Raw genomic sequence first — 22,182 nt, 5'->3', positions numbered from 1 at the left:
CAAAATCAAATCACTAGGTTTTTTCTTAATATTGCCCTGCAAGCTTGAGAGAAGCCACATTTCCTGATACAGGGGTCTGAAACATCAAGTGGAAGTAACTTGCACTACTCTTCACCAAGTCCAGCAATTTCCTGAACTCCCTCAGTATTCACACTCACACAGAGAATGCCAGTGTGATCTTACCCTGTGTCCCATTATTATCACAGAAACCCACACTAAAACCAGGCTGAAATTTTACAAATTACAAATGAAGAAAGTTGCAGAGAAAAATGCCCAATTTATTGAATAACTGAAATTTTGTTCCAAACATCTTGGGTTTCAAAACTTTCTCCAAATCTGAGCCAAGGTCCTAAGGCTGTGTCCCCAGGGAGCAGGAGCAGTGTGGCAGTCTGCTTGGCAGGACTCCCACGTTTAGCTTGGAGGCAGCCAGCTATGCCAGAGGTTTCAGGCAGTCTGCCACTGAGTCTGGAAGTTGAAAGCCTGGCATGCTCCATCAGTGCTTGCAGGGCTCCCAGGCACTAGATGTGCAACAAAGAGGGAGCCTGGAGGACCTGGTTTGGCTCCCAAAAGCTGTGGCTCCTGGGCAGCCCCGTTCAGAATCTCAGGGAGCAGACATTTGTGTCAGCTTGGAGATTGCCTGTATGGAACCCAAATGAATGTCAGATTCATTTCTCAGATAAGTGTAAGACTGCACAGAAAATACGTATAGAAATTTAAGGTTTGTCATGACATGAAGCTTAGATTTGGAAAAGTCAAAAATTCCCTTCAATTTCCAAACCTGGCTGTAGGCCCAGCTCTGCTACCAGTGTGGGTCTGTGCTTGGAGGTCTCCAAACCCCACCAACCTCAACCAGTATTGTTTCATATTTTAATAATGTTTAACCACCAATGCATTAAATCAAGCAATATAGACAGTAATATTTAAACTAGAAGTAATCAAATAATAGCTATTTTGTTTGTCTGTCCATGCCAGTTCTGTTCAAACAAATAACACTCTTTGAAAACCAGCTTTTGATGACTCCTTAAATGAATGTCCACCAGTCTCTTTGGTTTTGTGTATAAATCCACTTGGGTACGAGTGTTTCTTCTTCTGCCTCTAGACACACTCCCATCAGGAAGCTCTTTACCCCAGAAGGATGAGCATGTACCTACAGGTGCACAAAAGTCCCAGTGGAGGCCTGGGACCTTGTGGAAGTAGGGACAGATCTTTAATACCAAAAACTTCTACACATCCTCCCATAATCTTTACTGACAGTTATTTAAGGGTCTGCAAATTGGAAAATATTGAAAAATTCTGTGAACAGCATCCATTGATGCTCCCAGGAGCTAACAGTACTGGTCTTTGTGATGATATTTGTTGTCTTCTTTTATCACATTTCTGTTTCTCTCCAGATATTGTAATTGAGAGTTATTGTTTTGTCAAGTTTCTTGACAACATCAAAAAACATCCCCTTTTAATTTTATCTTTCCTTTTTCTACATCTCTCTTTCTGTGTACCATCTGCTGAAGAATTTCTGCCTGTCATGTATCACTAACCACTGTTTTTCTCCTCTACAAAAATCTTTGTAGTCTCATGGTGCCCTTGATTTAAATACTCTCTGTGACTTAGTCACTGCTTCCTCTTGGTTTTTTAGCACATTCTGTTTTATTTCTTCTGAAAGAATACTGGCAGTAAAAGACGAGCAAATATGCTTGCTCTCTTACTTTGCATAAAAACTCATTGCTTTTAGACATCTTACAGATGCTCCCTTAGCTGGACAAGTCTGAAATTATTAGTAAATTATCAATAGAACACAGCTTTTAAGTATGTACAGTATTAACCATTACCCACAAGAAAGACAGAAATGAGGCAGTTAAAGGCTGTTGGGAAGACTGAGGAATGCCAAGCTGCTTTACCAGGGAGAGTGAGGGAGCATGGCTTATTTCACCTAGAAAAATTAAAGCCTCAGCTCCATCATCCTTTCCATTCAGCATAAATGCATACTGCTAATAAAAGCAGCAGTCCAGCTCTCCTTCCCATGTCACCCTGATTGTTATTCCCATCCCTCCCTGTGCACCAGTTTTAATACTTTTGAGGCTACAAGGTGAACTGCATCTGTTTGAAAATTAACCAGTTTTGCAGGGTGAGTTTTCAGCCAGAGCAGATCACCAGGCCAACTCATGGTGTGGCTGCTCTTACCAGTACTGGGGTTGCTGTGGAGGGTGGTGGCACAGGGACTGCACCATTAAACTGGCTCTGATGAAACACTCAGAAAATATGTATCTGAAAATAACAGGAGCTTGTGGTGTCCTCCAGCAGTGGGCAGAAGCAGTGAAGGAGATGTGGAGCGCCAGGTCCCCCAGAGCACTGAGGGTCAGAGCAGTCTTTCCTCACTTTCCTCTCCCACTCTTTGTCTGCCTCAGCCTTTTAGAATATAAATTTCTAATGTGTTTTCTGCAATGCCTGGGAGAATGGAACCCCAGTCTCAGGCCCTTTGGCAGTGGTGCAGTACTGTAGAAGATGCAGGAATGGGCAGCTAAAATGAAGAGGATTACAAGAATAAAAGAGCCCTGGAGAGGGGGTGGCTGAGGGGCAGCAGGATCAAAGTTTACAAAATCATCAAGGCCACAGATATACTAAATGCAGAACTGCTGCTCCTGAAATCCCTTGATAGCAGAACTAGGGACCACTCACTGAAACTGGTGGAACATCAGATAAAAGCACAGATGAAAGAAAATTCTTCTCTGTGTAGTGGCTACCCAACTTCTCAAACTCATACCACAGGAAGCTGTGGAGACAGACAGCATCAACAGGCTCAGAAGGGGATTAGAGAAATCCATGAAAAGGTCCACAAGCAAACACTGAAGGAAACAGGAGGGATGAGCCCTCTCATATTTCTATACAACATTTAGGGATGATACTATGGGAAAGGACTGCAGAAAGCAACCAAGCTTGCATTTTCTCCTTAAATAGCATCCTTTACTGCCCTCTTTTACTGCCATTCTTGGAGAAAGATTACTGCATGCAGCAGTGGTCTGGGAACATCTTAGGTTTCCTTAAAAAATATTGAAGCTTCTTATAAATATAAATGTTGGCTTAGGTATTCAACAAGTTCTACTGCTGATTAAATACAAAGTAATAATTAGATTAAACTCCCAGTAAAGAGTATTTTCTCCCATTTTTTCTGTTTTCTTTTTGTATTAGACTGAGCATCAAATACTCACAATTAAGCCAGAAAACTACACTTAGATGTATAAAAAGCTTCCTTAGTTAATTGGTGACATCCTTAATTTGTTTCACATGCAGTACAAATTGCTTTGAGTCTCTGATTGTCTCTTTTTGCCTGTCACAGTCATTTTTCACCTTGAGCATACTCAGGTGCTGCTCCCCTTGTGTGCACTGAGCAGGTGCTGATATTGACCCTCATGCAGGGACAATCCCAGGGGCTCCAGAGCAGGAGCTCCACCACCTCCCACAGCAGACGTGCTAAATTGGCCTGGTTCCACAGCAGTGCTGTCTTTAGAGTGTGCTGATCATTTTCTCCAGTTTATCGGATTACACCAGATTACAGGGGTGCACTGGAGACACAGAAACAACAAGCTACTCACTATATATTGGTCTCTTAATGATCCACTTTTGGAAATGGCACTTTTTCATTTGTGTTTCTCTCATATTGAATTTAGATCTTTCCTCTGATTAAATTTCTTTCAGCTGGCATTCAGATAGTTAAAATACTGTGATAAGATGTATAGTTTCTTACATCATGCATTCATTTACAAACTGAATACATAAGAAAGAATAAAAAAAAACCAAAAAATTACTGTGAGGCTTTTTGTTGAGCTGGATTATCTGAATGAATTAATCTTCTACTATTCTCTTACCATCTGTATTTAAAATAAATGTAGCATAATCTTCCACGCAAGGTAAATAATCAGTACAGTTACTCTGACACACCTTCCATTTTATGGGCATTTCTGCCTCTGATTTTGTAAGTTCTTTACACTTTTTTAGGAGTTTGAAATCAGCACAATTCAGTAGCTTATTGCTGGTTAAGCATTGAATAGATAAAAGTGCAATATTTAATAGCCTGCCTCAGTCAAAGGGTTAATTAGTTTTCAGTACATTACTCCCAATGACATTGGTGTTCTATTAGTAATTTCACAAGTTGATTTCTGTTGTAAGAATACATTTTAAAAAACAACCTTAGGAAAAAGAAGAAACGTGCCATAGGAAATGATTTATAGCATTTAAAATTCAAGCACATGGTAATTTCTACACTTGTAGACACTTTTTGTCAAGAAAACAAATTTCCAACTCTTTTGGTTTCAAATTATTTTTTTAAAGTGATGATTTAATGGAATTTGGCCATGTTTGCATTGCACCAGGCAAATCCTCTATTCAGTATAACCCAGGCAATGCTTTAGATGGTATCTCTTAATTCAACAAGAAAAAAAGTTTCCTGATTGATTGAACAGGCTCCTGGACCAAGGTGGATCCCTGTGAGTAGATGTGTGAGTACCCACATGCACACACCACATGAGCCCCTGTCACACACCACTGAGCACTGGCTGTGTTTTCACGTCCCATCTCCTAACTGCAGTGCACATACAGGATTTCACACACTGTGAACAATTCCACAGGCCACTGCCAACTGTGAGGTGTCAGACAGATCAGTTACCTACGTAAGCATCAGGCTGAAACATAGCTAATCCAAAATGAGGGTAAGTGATTTTGGTTGAGAGGCATCTGTCATGAATTCACTGTTCAATTCTATTCCAGCAGAGCATTTTTAATTGGATGGTGGTCACTTAAACTCTAAAATTTAAACCTGTATTCTAATATTCATGTCATCTGCCCTTTAAAAATTCCTGGCTATTTGAAACCAGGAGCTGGAAGAGGTCAGCTTTGGCAGGAGTAAAGAACAGAGCAAACAAAGGTGTTTTCATTCAGCTCTCTCTTGGCCTTTCTTAAAAATACTGCATTGTGGGCTGGTATCTATATAAACAAAAGCCAGTGACTTTAATCTCTGTCCCTCAACAACCTGTCTCTGCTTTATTTTTAATGGCAATAGAGTGAAATATCTGTAATTAGAAAAGGATTATTACATAGAAACCTTATAAAGCTCCTTCAGCTCCCCTGCTCAGCACTGTTACCAATCATCATCTATTGCCTATTAGAGAAACACTGTAGACATCAGCAAAGGAATGGTTTGCAGTTCATATACAGAGTAAGTCAGAATAAACTGTCTTTTAAAACTGACTTACTATTGCTCTTACTTGTTTTCAGAAGGAATTATATCTTTCTTCTCATAGTTCTCTTTTTTCCCTACTGCTGGATACTCTCCAAAATGGCATCAGTTCCTTGGGTCTAGAGGTTGTCTGATCAGAGAACAAAAAGTTCTGCACGTTGGAGTACAGAATAAGAACAATGGCTTGAGGCCACATTTGACTAGCCAGGCACATTTTTAAATTTATTTTTTCCTGTTATTTTATAGATACCTATTTTCGTTGAACCTAATAGAGAGTATCACTCCATTTCTTTGATGGTATAGAGGTAATTATGCTTCAATTCTTTCCATCTGCAAGGTTCTTCTCTGGCCAATGGAAGCTTGAATCTACACAGCACTGTGAAAAGGAAACTTGATGGAGAGAAAGATTATGTGTTCGATAAGAGACTGAGATACAGCGTGCGCCAAAATGAAAGTAACTGTCGCTTCAGGGACATTGTGGTCCGGAAAGAAGATGGTTTCACACATATTTTGCTGTCGAGTCAGACTTCAGAGAACAATGCACTGACCCCAGAGGTAAGTGTTTAGCCCTAAAAGCCAAAGAAAGCCATCCCAATGTATGGGTTATCTTGCAAACACTGCACTTGAATTCGGTTTTATGGGTTTTTTTCCTAATAGATGAACTTAGAAAAGAAATCTGGAGTACAGACATATCTAACTTTTTCACACTTGGGATTCCTATCCAAAAGAATGCAATGGAAATTAAATTTTAATTCACATGTCTGAAAAAAAATAAAAGTAACTAAAGGAATGGCAGAATCAGTATTTCCAGCATGGAATTGTGTGAAGCAGCTTTTCACACGTTAAAGTTACTGATATTTACTATCCTTAGGAGAAATCTGCTCTCTTTCCTTTTACTAATTTAAATAGTGCTCCAGTTGTACAGAGAGAATTTCAGTCTATATCCTGAGACAGCCTTTCTAAATTCCATCTTTATCCCTAATTACTTTTTCTCTGAATCACTGTATTTATTTATGAAATCTTAACCAATTAGGGGCTCTATCCTCAGCTGAATTGCATAAAGTCATACAACATATAAAAGATAAAAATGAATTCCCTTTTTCCAAACATTATACACACAAGGGCAGACTCAGATTTGCAGCTTGTACTACCCCAGTACACACATGGATCACTGGAAGGGCTGAGGAGCTTTTCCTTCCATTCCCTGTGGCTGCAATGCCCTGGTACACCATTCCCATGTCAGAAGAAAAGGGGTGTCCATGAGTGCTGGCATCAGGATGGGTGTCCTGGAGAGAAGAGAGGACACCTGAGCCCTGTTCCACACCTGAGCCTGTTCCACACCTGAGCCTGTTCCACACCTGAGCCCTGTTCCACACCTGAGCCCTGTTCACACCTGAGCCTGTTCCACACCTGAAACTGTCACACCTGAGCCCTGTTCACACCTGAGCCTGTTCCACACCTGAAACTGTTCCACAGGCAGTAAGGGCCTGATGGATGGCCAGGAGCTGCCATGGAGCAGGGAGGGAGCAGCAGGAGCTGCCTCCCAGCACCAGCCTGGCCTGGCTGAGCATCCTGCAGGCAGAGCTCCTCCAAGGGCTGCCCTCACTGGGGAGATCTCGGCCTTTTCTGCCCTCTCTGTCCTACACAGCAACTTCAAGAGTGTAAGAAATACCAGTTTGAGCAGCACCTGAGGGAAGAGTAGATTGTAGCTTTGGGGAATCATGTTATTCAATAAGAAAATGAGTAACTTTGAAGTTAATTACTTACAATAGGCAGGTATGATGAGTCCCCTTCTCAAATGCACACATACACTGAGTGATATTAAATGGCTAAAACTGATGGTACACAACATTTATCACTCCTAGTTTTTAGACTAATATTTAGAAGGACTATCTTGGTAATTACCACAGAACACCCAACACTTCCTTTTAACACTAATTTCTTAAAATGCATTAGATTGCATCAAATCCATCACTCCATCTTTGTCTTAATTACCACTAATTGACACTGCAGGTGATTTAAATGAAGGAGCTCAAGGGCCTGAAAAAATAGGAAATCATGGACTCTCTGTGTTCAGTCAGAGCAGACATACCTTTACATTGCTGGCTGTGCTGTTCCACATCAGCAGTGTTCAGATGCTCTAACCAGAGAATTAATTCAGCCTCTTTGGATCTGCCAAACCAATCCATTTTATCCTTTGAGAGTTTTCAATATGCCAGGAACCCACCTCTGGGGAAGGATAAATGATAAGCATGTAATAGTCCTCTCCCTGCATCACCAGCACAGGCTATTTCTAGAACCTTTATTGAAGCTCACTTGAAAACCAGGAAATACATTTTAGAAAACCACTTTACTGACCAGGACGGTCAGGAATTAATCAGGTATTGAGTTCTCCACATGGAGATTGTCTGTTTAAACCTCATCCAGGCCAGGAGCAATCACAGGCTCTTGGCCTTGGAAGACTCATGGCTGTAAACATGAAACAGCTCCTTTGGCCTCAGTCCAGGCTGCTGCCCATGATCACTCACACCACAAAATCCAGCACCTCCAGGACTGGCAATTTCACATTCTTGCTGGCAATTACAGCAAAAACCCCAGGAACTGAAAGGAGGAAGGTGTTGAATGACTTGTCGCTGCAGTTTGTCACCCATAGCCATAGGTGAGGCAAACTGACAAAGCATTTTAGGGATGTTCAGAGCATTTTCAGTTTTGATGCCTTTTATCCCCAGTAAATACGAAATACAAACACACAATTCCTACAGAATGAAGAAAGTGTGGTTCACTTTGTGTAAAGAAGTGCTAACTTCAAGCTTTATTAGACATTCAGTAAATTATGTTTGCCAAATAGCAAATGAATCATTTATTCAGAGCAGGTTTATTTGATGTGCTTAAATAGTGCCCTGGTTATACTTGGCCATCTATGTTAAAAAAAAAAAAGTGTACACAGCAAACAATAATTTTAAACTTTTAAACCTAAGCTTATACAAAATCCCATTCACCCCTCAACAGCTCTTCTTCCCTTTTTGCTTTATAGGAATCTTCAGATGAAATTAATAATTGTATTCAACCATTGACCCCTGGTATTTATGCCAATTTAATTAATATAGCAAAGAACTTACTTATAAAAAAAAACTAAAGTCCAGAGAAGTCTACCTGACTCTTCATCCTATGTTATTGGTAACCCCATTAGTGCAGGTGATTTTAGCATGAAATGTGCCAATGCTCTTTCCAGCAGCCTTTGCACTGATTGATGTTGGCTTGGTGCTTCTTTAGTAATTGAGTTTTTCCTACAGAAATGTTCAGGGCACTATAGAAATTCTTTCTTATTTTTTACAAGAGCTTATAAAACTTCCAAGACAGTGTCACGAAACAGCACAGCTTGTTCTTATTTCAGTAGCTTAGGCTTGCTACTTTTGTTTTTTCAAATACATTTGTGAAATATTTAATTATGAATTCCATTAGGGCATTTTTTCTTACGGGACTTTTGCTGTTCCTGAAGTTCTTTCTCCAATGATGCTGCTGCTGTTTTAACTCAGCACATCTCAAGGATCCAAATTCTGTTTCAGACTAAATGGACCCATCAGCTCTTCTCATTTAACACTATTAACAGAGCCAGGAGTTAATATTCCTCGAATTAAAAGTGAAACATTCTCTAAAGAGCCAGTGCTTCCACCCAAGAGTGACAGAACTTCCTCAGGTACCTTCTCATACACAAGAATCAGGTTTCAAATTTCAAATGTGAATAACAAGGTTTAAAGTTCTGCCAGGTACATTTTGGAGCACTGGTTTGCCTTCACTTTTCCTAACCTGGAAATAATAAAAAAGAGGCAGGTACAAGTTTACTGTTCTCTGTAGTTCTGCTCTCTACACACAAGTAAATTGTGGGTTTGGGCCAGTGCTTGTGCCTGCAGCTTTCAAGGTTCCCAAGTCCTTTAGGTGCCAGACAGAAAGGACTCAGAATCAGTAACACAAAATTTATTTATATAAAAAAGCACAACTGGGGAAGATGTTCTAAGAACAATGGAATGCCTTTAAAATTTGAGTTTAGGATAACATTTACAGAATAATTACCTTTAAGAATATTACAGTGAGTCCTCAGAGATTCAGAAAAGTTAACTTTTATTAACTAGTGCTTCTATTTATGTGAACAAGAGACTTCTGTTCAAGATACTTTGTGTAATTATGGTGATAAATTCCTAGCTCTTTGATTTTCCCAGAATGTAAGCAAGATGGAAAGCAAAGGGCACCAAATACCTCTGGAAATTTCCTACTTCCAGCAAAAGGCATTAAAATAAGCTCTTAGAAGTTTAATTAAGTTTTTAACTGGTTCATGTTTATTTTGCAATATAAGATGTCCTGTACAAGAACTAACAAGATTATTTACTTGACAGGATTAAAAATATAAGCAACTTCTGAGAAGGTGATAATTTTATTACATATTTGTGTTTCAGTAAAAGAGTAAGTGAAGCACTAGGTCTGGTCTAAATTTACAATCCAGTTAACTACCATAACCTAAATAACTGGCCCATACCGTTGTGTAAATACTGCCTCAGAAACTTTCATCAAATGCATTCCAATAGAAATACTGTCCCACAACTGAAAATTACCTAAAAGGCCATAAAAAACTAATTAATAAAAGCATGGATCTGGAGAATATTCCTAAGGAGCTCTGGAAATAGTATTAGATCTGATCCACCAGAGAAAATAAAATTTAATTGGACAAATGTGATAGTTTTAGCAAGATGGGGAAAGGTTTAAGGGCTATGGAAGAAAGAAAAAGAATATGGAATCTGACAAAGAAATGTAACTAAAGATAGGTTGTATCTTTGTATTTGAGACCTGAATTCACTACCACATTAAACAGAAATTTGTCCCGAAAAACAGAGAGCAGTTCCAAACTAAAATTATATTTACTTTACAATACTACAGTTCAACACACAGTTCTGCAACCCTGCAGACAAACTAGATCTCTTATAATTATTTTCCTGTTTGTAGCTTCCCTGTAATCACAGAAATAGCTGGGGAGAAATGCCCATCCCCAGATAACCCATGGGGAAAGCCAAGGCTCAGAGGCAGCAGTGAGCAGCAGCTGCTGTCACCAGGCCAAGTGACAAAGGGACCTGCAAAGGAACCGTGGCAAAGCTCCTGACCAAGGGAGAGAGCATTGACTTGGCTGGCATTGCTGGATTCCAGTGAGCCTCCAAGCACCTCTGGATGATGAAGTTAATGACAAACTTAAGGCTTTTTAGAAACAAATATATTTTTTGGAGCCTGATAATGCTGATACATAATGGTGTCCTTTTGATACAAACAAGTGGAGTAGGGGAACTAAATTTCCCCTCCTCCTCAAAAGTAGTAACGAAAGCTTTCCCACTTTTAACCATATCTGAGAAATTGATTCCTAATAACAGACTCAATGTCATCCTCTCTAAAACACTGAAAAAAACAGTGATGGCAGAATATTGGTTTTTCTCACAAGAAATGTAACCTCTGCTTAAAAATTTGGATGTGTTGCAGATGGCTTTAGTGATCCAGATCAGTGAAGGGTGAGATAAAAAAGAGGCAGGTTTGTAACAGGAATGATGTGTGTGAAAGAGATCAGTGGTGACAGCAAAGAGGTGGCACACAGGCAAATACCACTGGAGGAAGGGGAATAATAAAGGAACTTGCTGAATGGGTATCATCATGGCATCATATTTAATGCAACATTCCTCACTGGATAGAAAAATATATTCCCTAATATTATTTATACATTCACCCTAAGAAAGAGCAGATTGTGAGATCTTTCACAGTGAATTAAGAGGATAACATTGCATTCAGATGGAACTAGGAAAACCAAATACTTTTTCTAGAAAAAATTTTAATACCTACCACTTTCTAAAGTTTCTCTTTTAACACTGATTAAAGGTTTCAGGGGGGTTTTCCCCTTTGTTTCCCCATTATATGTGCAGTGTTGCTGTGTTTCTCCAAGCTGAGGGCTGAGACAGCCTCTGAGACTCTCAGAATAAACAGTGCTCCTAAAATTACTGATGAGATTTTTGTACCTGCATAAGAATTTCAAATACACTTCCAAATTCTGCAGCTTTTAATTACTTCACTTCCACCCACTGTCACACAGTCAGTATTACAGGCGTTCTGAAGTGCTCTTGTAGAAGTGAAGCATCTAAAAGTTCACCAGCTGCTCTCTCATGGCCAGTCCCAGCAGCCAATAATATTCATCCTTACACAAACCCATAGGGAAAGCAGCACAATCCATAGGATTTCTATTAAAAGGCTAACCAGGGGGTGGCATCAACAAAACTTCAGTGTTCAGGGACATTTCTTAAACAAGGGACTTCAGAGATCTAAAGAAGTTTTGGTAAAGGAAAGTAGTGAACAGAAATAATCACAGGCTAAAAAATCTTGGGTTTCTCTTACATGGAAGCTCTATTTAAATCCCCAGCCACATTTAGCTCTCTCTTACCTAAATTTACACCAACAGCAAATCTTTTGGTGCAAAAGAGAAAACTTTGAGACAGCAGGACCATGTCTGTAGGAAATACTTTGACACGTGGGTATGATTGAGGACAGGAGGTGTCACACTAGATGAAATCAGGGCCCTTGCAGTGAGGAGTAAATTATTTGAAATGAGGAGCTCATTATAGAGGAAAGGGGCCTGAAATGTGTTACAGCTCACAAACCATGCCCAACTGCGATCAAACAAGAAGTTACCCATCAGAAATTTATGAAATAAAATTTCCTTTAAAAAATTATTAGGAAACACTTCTCTGCTCAGGTGAAAGGCCATTTTCCTACAATACCAGCAGCTCAATTCTATACAGATTTTGATTAAGTTTGTTTTATGGTGTAATTAGTAGCTTGATCCAGTTGTAAAACGAAGTTAAAATGTCTCTTTTTCAAGGGACTTTTATGATTTAACTTTTGTAAACTGTTAAAATGAATAATATATTTGTCATGTTGATGTATATGATGTCCTCTTGTCCTGCTTTGCTCTGGTTTTAGTCATGTAAACCAAAGTAGTTGAAGTACTGAAAACTGGGATTTACAAATTTTGCTTTCTAGCTGTTGAGGTTAATAACAGGCTTTTGCTATGATAAACATGTTCCCGAGGATACAGTGATGTACACAATGAAAATTAAAAAGTGATATTTGAAATTTTTAAATTGCAATCAAATAGCATAAGCTGGATAGAATTTCCCATACAAGAAAGAACCGCCAACTCCTAAAACCTCTTGGAATTAGTAAAACATCAACAAAGCACTGCCAAATAGAAAATATTCTGCAAATTCTCAGTGTTATCATTCTAATGATTCTAATATCATTCTATATTAAAATTCTGTCTATAATTGGTGTAACTATTAATAGTGCCCAAAATTTAAGTCACTCAAAATCAGTAAGGTTTGTAAAAGTAGGGAAATGATATTGCTACGGCATGCATGTCGAATTGTTTACTTTTCTTTATCCACAGATCATGAAGGAAGTTCGGAGAGCATTGTGCAATGCATCAGCTGATGACAGTAAACTCTTACTTCTCAGCGCAGTGGGAAGTGTATTCTGTAGTGGCCTAGATTACTCATATTTAATTGGCAGGTTATCCAATGACAGAAGAAAGGAAAGCACTAGGATTGCAGAAGCTATAAGGTGACCCAAGCTTACCTATGATCTCTAAATTATGAAATGCAGTGTGTGATTATAAAGATATTTATCAGGTCCAAAAATGTTGTATATTTAAATGTTGATTGCATTCCAATTATAGTCCTGCAAATTTGTTTAGTAAAAACAAACTTGGACCTTTCCGTATTAGAAAAGAAAGCACATTTATTCCAGTGCTAATATCCATAGGGATTTATTTTATTCTAATTCTCTGTATTTAATATTTCAAATCATTCCTCCAAATCAAACACAACTTTGTTGTTGTCTTTCCAAATTCAGTATTGCTTCATGTTCTAAAGTGGTTCCTGAAAGGCAGATCTTTTGCTTGTTTTAATGTTCATCATTTTAATTAATTTCAGTCCAAATGGGAATCCATGGCTTATATTCTGTTGAAATAGCAGTCTGCCACTGTATTTCAGAACCTTACTAGAAGGGTCTCCACTCTTCTTCTTAAATTTAAATTACTTAATATATATGTAAATGTAATTTTATTTTTGTAACTAAAATGCGACTTTCCTTATATATATATATTCATCATATCACCTTAATAGAATTCCAGGGTTTATGACATGCAGTCTGCAAATCAATCTGCACAACACATCACCAAATGTTCCATTATCCACTAGGCAGATTTTCCAGTATAAATCAATATTATTCCACTAAAGCCAATGGTATTTCACCAGTTTGTACCAGGAGACAATTTGGTCCCTTTTTTCCCCCCCATTTTCTACAAATAAACTTTCTTCTGAAAGCTTTAAAACTTAATGCAACAATTCTAAGGAATATTAAAGACATTTTTTACAAGATATCTCTACTTGGGATTTATTAGTATAACGTAAGATGAGGTTTAGGTATTACACAAAGTATATTAACCACCAATTATCTTGGTTACAACTACTGCAGATCAGCTTGGATTCCAGGTTAAAAACTTTTGAAATTCTCAAAGTAGCAATTATTTTAAAAGACTTTAAAAGATACTTCTTAAATGTAGTAAATTACAAGCTGTTTATAAGACCCTAAATATGCTTGAATATCATGGAGTGATATTTTTTAAAAGAGAAACTCTTTGAAGGTGACAGCCTAAATTTATTTTTTAAATGTGAGGGGTTTTTAACAATGTGGAACAAAAAAAAAAAAATGAGGGTAGAAAATCACAATTCTTGTTTGAAAACACAGGCACACTCACCACCCACCAAAAGATACAAATTTAGTATTACTGTAAAAATGTACAGTTAGGTGTTTTTATATAAGTTTACATTTATTTGCATACATTCAATATATAGGTGTACTTATCAATTCAACATTTAAATAAGTATAAACCAGACTGTAATACTCAGTTTTTCCACCCTTGGACTCACAGAACACTCTTGAAACACTGGTACAATGTACTGCTTGTACCTTGTCAAGAATGTCGGCTTCAGGCCCACTGAAAATAGATTTTTATTGTACTTCTGGAAACAATACCCTACGTTTTCCATTTAACACTCTCTGTGCTTTCTGTGAACAAAGGACTCAGCTCATGGAAAATAAACTGTAATAAGAGAAGAAAAAACGTCCATTGCTTTTTTCAGTGGTTTGGATGTCCTTAAATACATCCATGGATCTCTGCCTCCACTGCTTTACATCAAGTTAGACTTGTATCAAAGTGAATTTGAAATCTTGGTTACCATGTGTTTCCACTTTCCAAAGCGTGGCTCTCCTCTACCGGTCACAAGTTACAGCTGAAGTTTCAATCCCTATCAAGTCTCCTCTCCCATGAATGGTTCAGTCACTGGTGCTGTGCCCTCAGCCACTGGGGTTGGCAGTGAATGGATGTGCAGCACTGCAGCTCCATCCCAGATCCATTCCAGACCCACCAGTGTGAGCTGCCACCATCCACACGCTGTCCTGGAGCAGGGAAAGGGCAGAAAGCCTGCACAGTGTGGCCTGCAGAGCCCTGGGATTCCACACTCCTGGAAGGCATTCCCAGCACTGGACTCACACCACCAGCTGGGCAGCGCTGTGGGACCTGAGCCACAACATTCTGGGCGTGCTCAAAAGAAACAAATTTACTTGCTCAGCTTCTTTACAGCCCTGGATGTAAAGCCTACAAGCCCTGACCAGCAGCAAGAGCCTGGAACAGTGCAGAGGTGTCTGAGCATCCCAGCGTATATTCCATGGTCAGCCTCTCAGATATGCTCTAGCAAATCCAGAAGGCTTCTGCAGACACTTTTTCCTATATTTAAGCATCTGGATCTACTGTGCAACAACAGCTGTAATGTGAAATCCTTTTCAAAGACTGCTTTGAACTGAAACAAGGATCCTGTAGCCCAGAAACTCCCTGTGTGAACTTACGGTTTGGAGACAAGGAAACGTGCCAAGTTCAGGGTACAGAGACAACCCACTGAAACAAGGCACCAAACAGGAAACAAAGATAAATGGAGTGCTGGTCACTGCAGCTTCTGGAGACCAAAGGCAGGCATTTGTTCCCCTCATCATCTCCCAATACTGTAGCCTTCCACTCCATCCTAGAGAGGTAGCATGTTCCATACACATCCATTTTACCATCCTCTATGCTCCCCATTCTTCCCTCACGACAGAGGCTTGCTGTGCCTTCTCAATGTTGTGTTCCACTCTCTCCAGGTCCTCCCTTCCTTGCTCACTCATCTGAAGACTTCTTCAACCCTTTCCCTCCATTAATATGTTCTGCTTTATTCTTCCTCCACATTATGTTTCCTCTCCATATCCCAAATTGCTTTTCCATATTCACTTCCAGTCCCGTTTATCACCATGATTCCTGCTTCTCTCCACAACACTGGTTTTATCTGCCTCCACAGGGTCCTCAGATTTACTGCCACCATTTATCCTTAGTTTGCTTTCTTTTTACCTATTATTCATCACATCCCTATTCACAACTGCAGTCCAGGCTGAAAGACTTAAATAACTACTGAGGTTCTCAAAATTCTGGAATTAATGAGGTGCAGTGATCCACAGTCACTACTCAGCCATAAACAACCAAAGAAATAATGAGATAAGGGCACAGCATTGTATCTGCAATGAAAACTAATCACAACTCTCCTTAACCCTACTCTCCTCTAGACAGAAATGGTCTTGAACAGACAAAAACCATGTTCCTTATTTCACTCTCTTTGTCTTGACAGTGATCTCCTGGTTTACTACTGTGAACAGAGCTGCATCAATTCTCTATTTTCCCATGGTCCTCCTTACTAGAGGACTTCAAAAACAGAATGTATTAATTGAAAATTTAATGCTGGGTCATCTCAGACTCTTTGTCCTCATTTAAAACACAGCCAGAGCCCCTGCACTTCAGCCCAGTTGCCACATGTGCTCTCTAACCTGCAAGGCCCACCTGTGCTCAGGTACAGAGGCCTGGATCCTTTTGACCTCAGTGGGAGAGCAGCAACTCATCAAAGGGCACATTTGACAAGATGTTCTTTCCTAAAATCTGTCAGCAAAGATGCATTCTGGATCTCATAAATACCCAGTGCAGGGACAGAATCTCCTCTTTTGCTTGGAATTTGATTTATCCATGTCTTTTTTCTAAAGTAACCGAGCATCTCGTTTGCCTCCATATACCTGCTGTGCACCGAGCTGCTGGAGCCCATAATTTGCCCACAATTACACTCTTGCTTTTTCCTAATTGGTGTAAAGGCCGTTCCATTCAACAGATGTCTTTCCACAGCTGCTGATAGGTAGCTTATTTAAAAGATCTCCTCATTGCACAGAATTTAACATGTTCTAGTTCATTCATCCAGATGAATCTGATGACATTTAACTTCCCTGTAATTTCTCATCACATTACTGGGGTAGTCAGGCAAGGACATCTGCTTTGCTGAAGATTTTTGCAATGAAGACCCAACTGAAGATCACTTGTCCTGTTCAAACATTTCTCTGACTCTTCTTTGCACATCTTATTCTTTCTGCTGGTGCCATAAACATTACAATCTCCCAATCCACTGATGGGACTTGCAGTAACCTTTGACACAGGATCTTAAGAGAACTTCTTGGAAAAAAAAAATCAGACTATTATATTTCATCAGCAGCCAAACAAGGTCCATCCCAGCCACTGTGGAGCAAACCAAGAAGTGCTACGTGTTCAAACTTGGGAGTTACTGGTCCAGAAGTAAAACTAACCCAACCAAACCTTTCTGCAAAAAGTACAACACTCAATGCAATCCACTTAATCAGGCCATATACAACATACACAAAACTATGCAATAGCCCAGGTACTCAGAAAGATTAAATAACTAAAAATAAGCAGACTCTTCCATGTGCAAACTAGAAAGTATCTTACAGTTCTGACCTCATAAAACTGGGCATTTGTTGTGTTCTTCTGTGGTTCTAATTTGTTTTCAGATTAAGTACTTTAAACTTGGATATTTATGCGTTACTTCTGTATTCAAGATCTTTCTTTTATTTTTTATTTTAGGGATTTTGTAAAAGCTTTTATTCAATTTAAGAAGCCAATTGTGGTTGCTATCAACGGCCCTGCTCTGGGGTTAGGAGCTTCTATTTTACCACTCTGTGATATCGTTTGGGCAAGTGAGAAGGCTTGGTTTCAGACACCATATGCAACAATCCGACTCACTCCAGCTGGCTGCTCATCATACACATTCCCACAAATTCTGGGTGTTGCACTGGTAAGGTTTTCCACCTCAAATTGCTGAAGAACCTTTCATAAATTCCTGATTCTTTCTCTCTTTAAAAAGTAAACCATTTTCTTAATTGTCTTTAATGGAAATGAAATCTATGGAAAGTTCATCTAATCACTACCAACTTCTTATCATGAAATAATCTTGGAATTCAATATACAACACCTGGTGTACACAAGAAAGATTGAAAAAGCTAAGATTGTCAACATCATGGTAGAAAAGTGAAGAAATACATTAGCAGAACAACCTTGCAGAGTAGTTGTCTGCATCATGTTAGGAGTGGGCAGTAATACAGCCAGATACAGCTCTCTGCTCTTTAAAGATAATCCACAATGATTCCAGTAAGGCTGCTTAGCTTTTACCAGTATAATAAATCAGAATTTGCCCCACAAATATTTCCTACTGGGTTCCATGACTCTCCACGCAGTATCACTGATAGTTACTCTTGTAAGATCAGCAATACAGATTCACCATGCATGCCAGCACATTTCTCTTAAATTAAACCCATGCTGTGCTCTGGCCACCTGCACAATCCTTAAATAGCTACTGAAACTCCTTTTAAAGTATTTTGCAGTATGGAAAGATACAGAAGAACATTTGTAATTTAATCGTAAAAATAGCAGGCAAGTATGAGAAAAATTTGAAGGGAATTATAACCCAAGATTACCAGAGTCTTTTGGTTTCACAGGCAAATGAAATGTTGTTCTGTGGGAGAAAGCTGACAGCACAGGAAGCCTGCAGCAGAGGACTGGTGTCACAAGTATTTTGGCCAACAACATTTAGCCAAGAAGTGATGCTACGAGTGAAAGAAATGGCATCCTGCAGTGCAGTGGTAAGAAATCAAAGTCCCTCATTAAAATTCACAGACATTTCACACAGGTAAGGTGTGCTCCCAAGGCTTGTCACATGTGGGACCTCAGTTTCCACAACCATACCTGTGAAAGAAGGCTGACATCAGAAAACCTGGATAGGAATCAGTGAGCTCATGGAGTTTCTAATTTTTCAGGGATCAGGATGGGGGGAGTTATTTCCTTTCACAGTATTAGTATTTTTTCAATGAGTGGCACCTCCTTGCCCCAGATTTTGAAAGGGGATTTTAGCACAGGTTTCCTGCATGAATGCGTAACAGTCTAAAACTCCACAACTGTACTGGGAAATCTGTAAGAAAACAGATTTGCCCTTCACTTTGTCCTGGCCTACAGGACAGGATTTCAGCTGAATCTGCCTTCTTTCTGCACCTGCACTGCTGGTGTAGAATGTTCCACACAGCACCTCAGAAGGGTAGGATAGAGCCAGCTAAGCTCTGCTGTGAAGGAGAGGTGAGATCCAGACAAGAGGGATTTGAACACATTCTGGTCACAGTGTATTATAACTTTCCTTTTGTGTACACCAAAGTTGAAAGAAAATCCTTTCCTGTCTTCCTAGAGTTTTTTCCCTTCAGGCAGATATACTCCTATTCTGGGCACATCCTTGTTTAAAAAACATGCAGTGAAGAAAGTGATACTGGCTGCAATAAAACTGCAGTAATTAAAGTGAAAACTGTTATAGTTTCTTGCTGTATTTCCTATGTCTGAAACTGTCTCAGCATCCCTCAGTTTCATTGAAAAGATCTGCTGCAAAAGGAGGTAGAGACACAAGAGATTTTTAATTAAACAAAGTGTAGATTAGATCTCACAGAAGACATTGAGAATGAAACTCTCTGGAAATGTAGCAGAATTTTATTTGATGATGCTGATATAATGTGTATTATTTGAGTTGGGAAAACCTCTGGGCTTTACTGTGAATTCTTCCTTCCCTCACTGCTATTGGCTGTCAATGAAATTTTCTCAAGATCCCTTGGAAAGACCGGTGCTGACTTGTGGACAAAGATAAACCTTCAAAGACTTGTTCACAAACAGACCACAAAAAATGCACAGGGCCCTTGATTTGCTATTAACACCATTTACTTGAGTTAAAGACAAATACTACTTTGCAATATCAGTGTTGAAACCCACAGCACATAGGAACTGGGCTTAACATGATGGTCTTGACAAAGCTGAGTGAAGAGAATGCACCTCCCTTCCCACAGAACACTGTGCTAGTTATAGTAAATCTCCTGTCCTCAGCAAATCAGTAATGTAGGAATTATTATTGGGTTTGTTTGACCAGTTGGGTTCCCTGTGAGATACATACTGGTGGTGTGTATTTAAAAACTAATTTTAAAGGAATCAATCTCAATGTGCTTAAAGATGGGTCTGGGAAAAATGAGTTGAACTATGGTAGCAACCATGGACCTGCAGTTTGTGCCTTTCAGAACTTGCAACAATTACTAAGACCTTGAGGTTGGTTTCTGTTGCAGAGATCTCAAGTGATTTGTTGTATCTGCCAAGTAAATCTAACTCCAGAACACAGTCAGAGGGTGCTTGTTTCGTTTAGGACCAATCTTTTACAAACTATTTAACTTCTATAAAAATGTAAGCAGAAAGACTTAAAAGGGGATTTGCAGTAAAGGCCCTTTGATATTAATTTCTGTATTGGTAAGGAAATAATACATGTGGGGAAATTGTTAAAGATAATGGACATCCACATTTGGGTTTCCAACATGTTTACCCTTAAAGGCCACCTTCCAGAAAACAGGTAGCCAGTATATTGTCCCTCACACATTTTCATTTCAATGTGAGGGAGTTCAGCTCCTTGTGCTTCATGGCAGACCTTCAATAAACTAAGGTGCTTTAGAATCCCTCATTCTTTTAAAAACCTGGCACTAGCCCATCAACCTCAATTCTTAAAGATGCAGACTATCAGCAAGTGGAGTTGTGGCTAGAAATCAAATGTAATTTCTGTGCCCAAAGGAGTTATTTAGATCGTAAAACAGAGTCAGTATAAAAATACTGGTCATGCCATTATCCATAGTATTTTTTTCAGATTCAGAATAAAATACTGAGTTGTATTTTGGCTTTAGGTATTGGAAGAGTCCAAATGTCTCGTGCGGAGCTTCCTGAAATCCGGACTTGAAGAGGTGAACGAGAAGGAGTGTCAGATGTTAAAACAGCTGTGGAGTTCTTCCAAAGGACTGGATTCATTATTCAGCTACTTGCAAGACAAAATTTATGAAGTCTGATATCTTGGCCTAACTTAAAGAGAAATTGCTCCAGTTGTGACCAGAGTCAGACATGACCATGTTTGAGAAGCAGAGGCAATGCATCAGTGAGGAATTTGTGACAGTGATCCCAATGCCTGTGGCTGTGTGAGCTGCACAGCTGCTTGTAGCTGGTTTGATTTTGTGTAACCAAGACGTGGGCAGGCGTTCAGTGCACGTAACCTGTGCAGAGGCTGCATCTTTCACATTGCTCATCCACATCCAACTCTACATTCCATGTGCTGAGAAGCACCACTGAGGCCCAGCAAGGCTCACCCACCTGTAAGGGTTTATTTTATCTGTCCTTCTTAACTTATTCTTGCTGTTGCAGCACATCTGGGCTGACACAGAGGGCTCAGTCTAAAATCCGGGTCAGCACGACCTTTGGTAGACCCAAAAACCATACATTAGAAATATGGTAATTATTTTTTTCTAAGTTCTAACAGTTTAATGGAAAAATCTGATAATTTATATGTATAATATGTAAAGTTAGTTTACAAAAACTTCTAGAATTTTTTTCTTTGTTAAATTTATTTAACTTATTTATTTTGTGTTCATATTCAGTTGTTTATTGATCACAGATCTTATTTTCATATTACCCTTTTGACTGAATTAAAGGTATCACATGAGAATGCAAACACTAAGTTTGCATTCTAAATTTTTAGCAGCAAACTGAGTAGAAAAATAAAGAATATATAGAAAACCCACAGAATATGGTGGGCAGTAAATGAAACAGCCACGTGCATGCTCCTCTATGTGTAAAACTGTACAAAAAATGTATGAAAACAGATTCATTTGCCAGGGTTAAGAGAAAAAAAAAGTGGGTTCTGACACAGTGAGTCCCCCTTAAGTCTCTCTTCACTTTCTGCCTTCTTGAGGAGCACTGAAGGGCTCGCCAACCAGATGCTTTATTTAAGTTTACTATACTCCTGTTAGCCAATATCAGTAACAGGGTGAGTGGTGCCCTTGCGTGGCATTGTACTGTTTTTCAGGTTTAAACACCCCTTATGGTCTGAAGTCTAAAAGCAAATCCTTATGAGCCTTAGTCTAGTTGCCTGATTCCTCAGGTGTGAGATAATTTCTGCTCTGGAGGCCTTTGGGTGTGGGCCAGCAGTTTATACAAGGTGCTAGGCATTGAACTCAGTGGAGGCAGAGGTTTTGTTTTGCTTTTCCCAGCTCTCCACATCTGGCCACCCCAGCACCTGTTACAAGAACTTATGGCTATCCATAAAAGCAGTCCACAATAAAGAAGGAAAATCCAATCTGCTCTTTTGGAATGTGATCCTAGTACTGTTCAGTGACACTGACTGACTTCTGAACACTGGATCTCTCTCAGTTCTTTCCTGCTATGGGCAGTTTGTGTGGAAAGGACAGGAGCATGCTCTGAGACTTCACCTGCCATTATAGTACGCCCAAATTGAAACCTCTTGAAGCAGAAGCTTTGCACATTTGTTTGCTTTGTAATTTGTGCACTTGCTCTCCACCCTTGAGCTCAGTCACTTATTATGATTTAAACATATGCAAATGAGGCT

At 39.3% G+C, this 22,182-nt stretch overlaps 1 protein-coding gene across 1 annotated transcript in view; it reads left to right on the top strand.

Moving 5' to 3' along the window:
• The window catches only part of CDYL2 (chromodomain Y like 2), a 55,376-nt gene extending 34,337 nt beyond the window's left edge, over positions 1 to 21,039 (top strand). The window contains exons 3-7 of the mRNA XM_030956335.1: positions 5,565 to 5,782; positions 12,696 to 12,868; positions 17,310 to 17,520; positions 18,221 to 18,364; positions 20,474 to 21,039. Of these exons, the coding sequence (XP_030812195.1) occupies positions 5,565 to 5,782; positions 12,696 to 12,868; positions 17,310 to 17,520; positions 18,221 to 18,364; positions 20,474 to 20,632 (905 nt within the window). The 3' untranslated portion in view covers positions 20,633 to 21,039. The remainder of the gene's footprint in view (positions 1 to 5,564; positions 5,783 to 12,695; positions 12,869 to 17,309; positions 17,521 to 18,220; positions 18,365 to 20,473) is intronic.
• The last annotated feature ends 1,143 nt before the right edge of the window (positions 21,040 to 22,182 follow it).

The sequence above is a fragment of the Camarhynchus parvulus genome, chromosome 11, assembly GCF_901933205.1.
Source record: "Camarhynchus parvulus chromosome 11, STF_HiC, whole genome shotgun sequence".
Lineage (NCBI taxonomy): Eukaryota > Metazoa > Chordata > Aves > Passeriformes > Thraupidae > Camarhynchus > Camarhynchus parvulus.
This window is presented reverse-complemented; position numbering and strand designations above follow the sequence as displayed.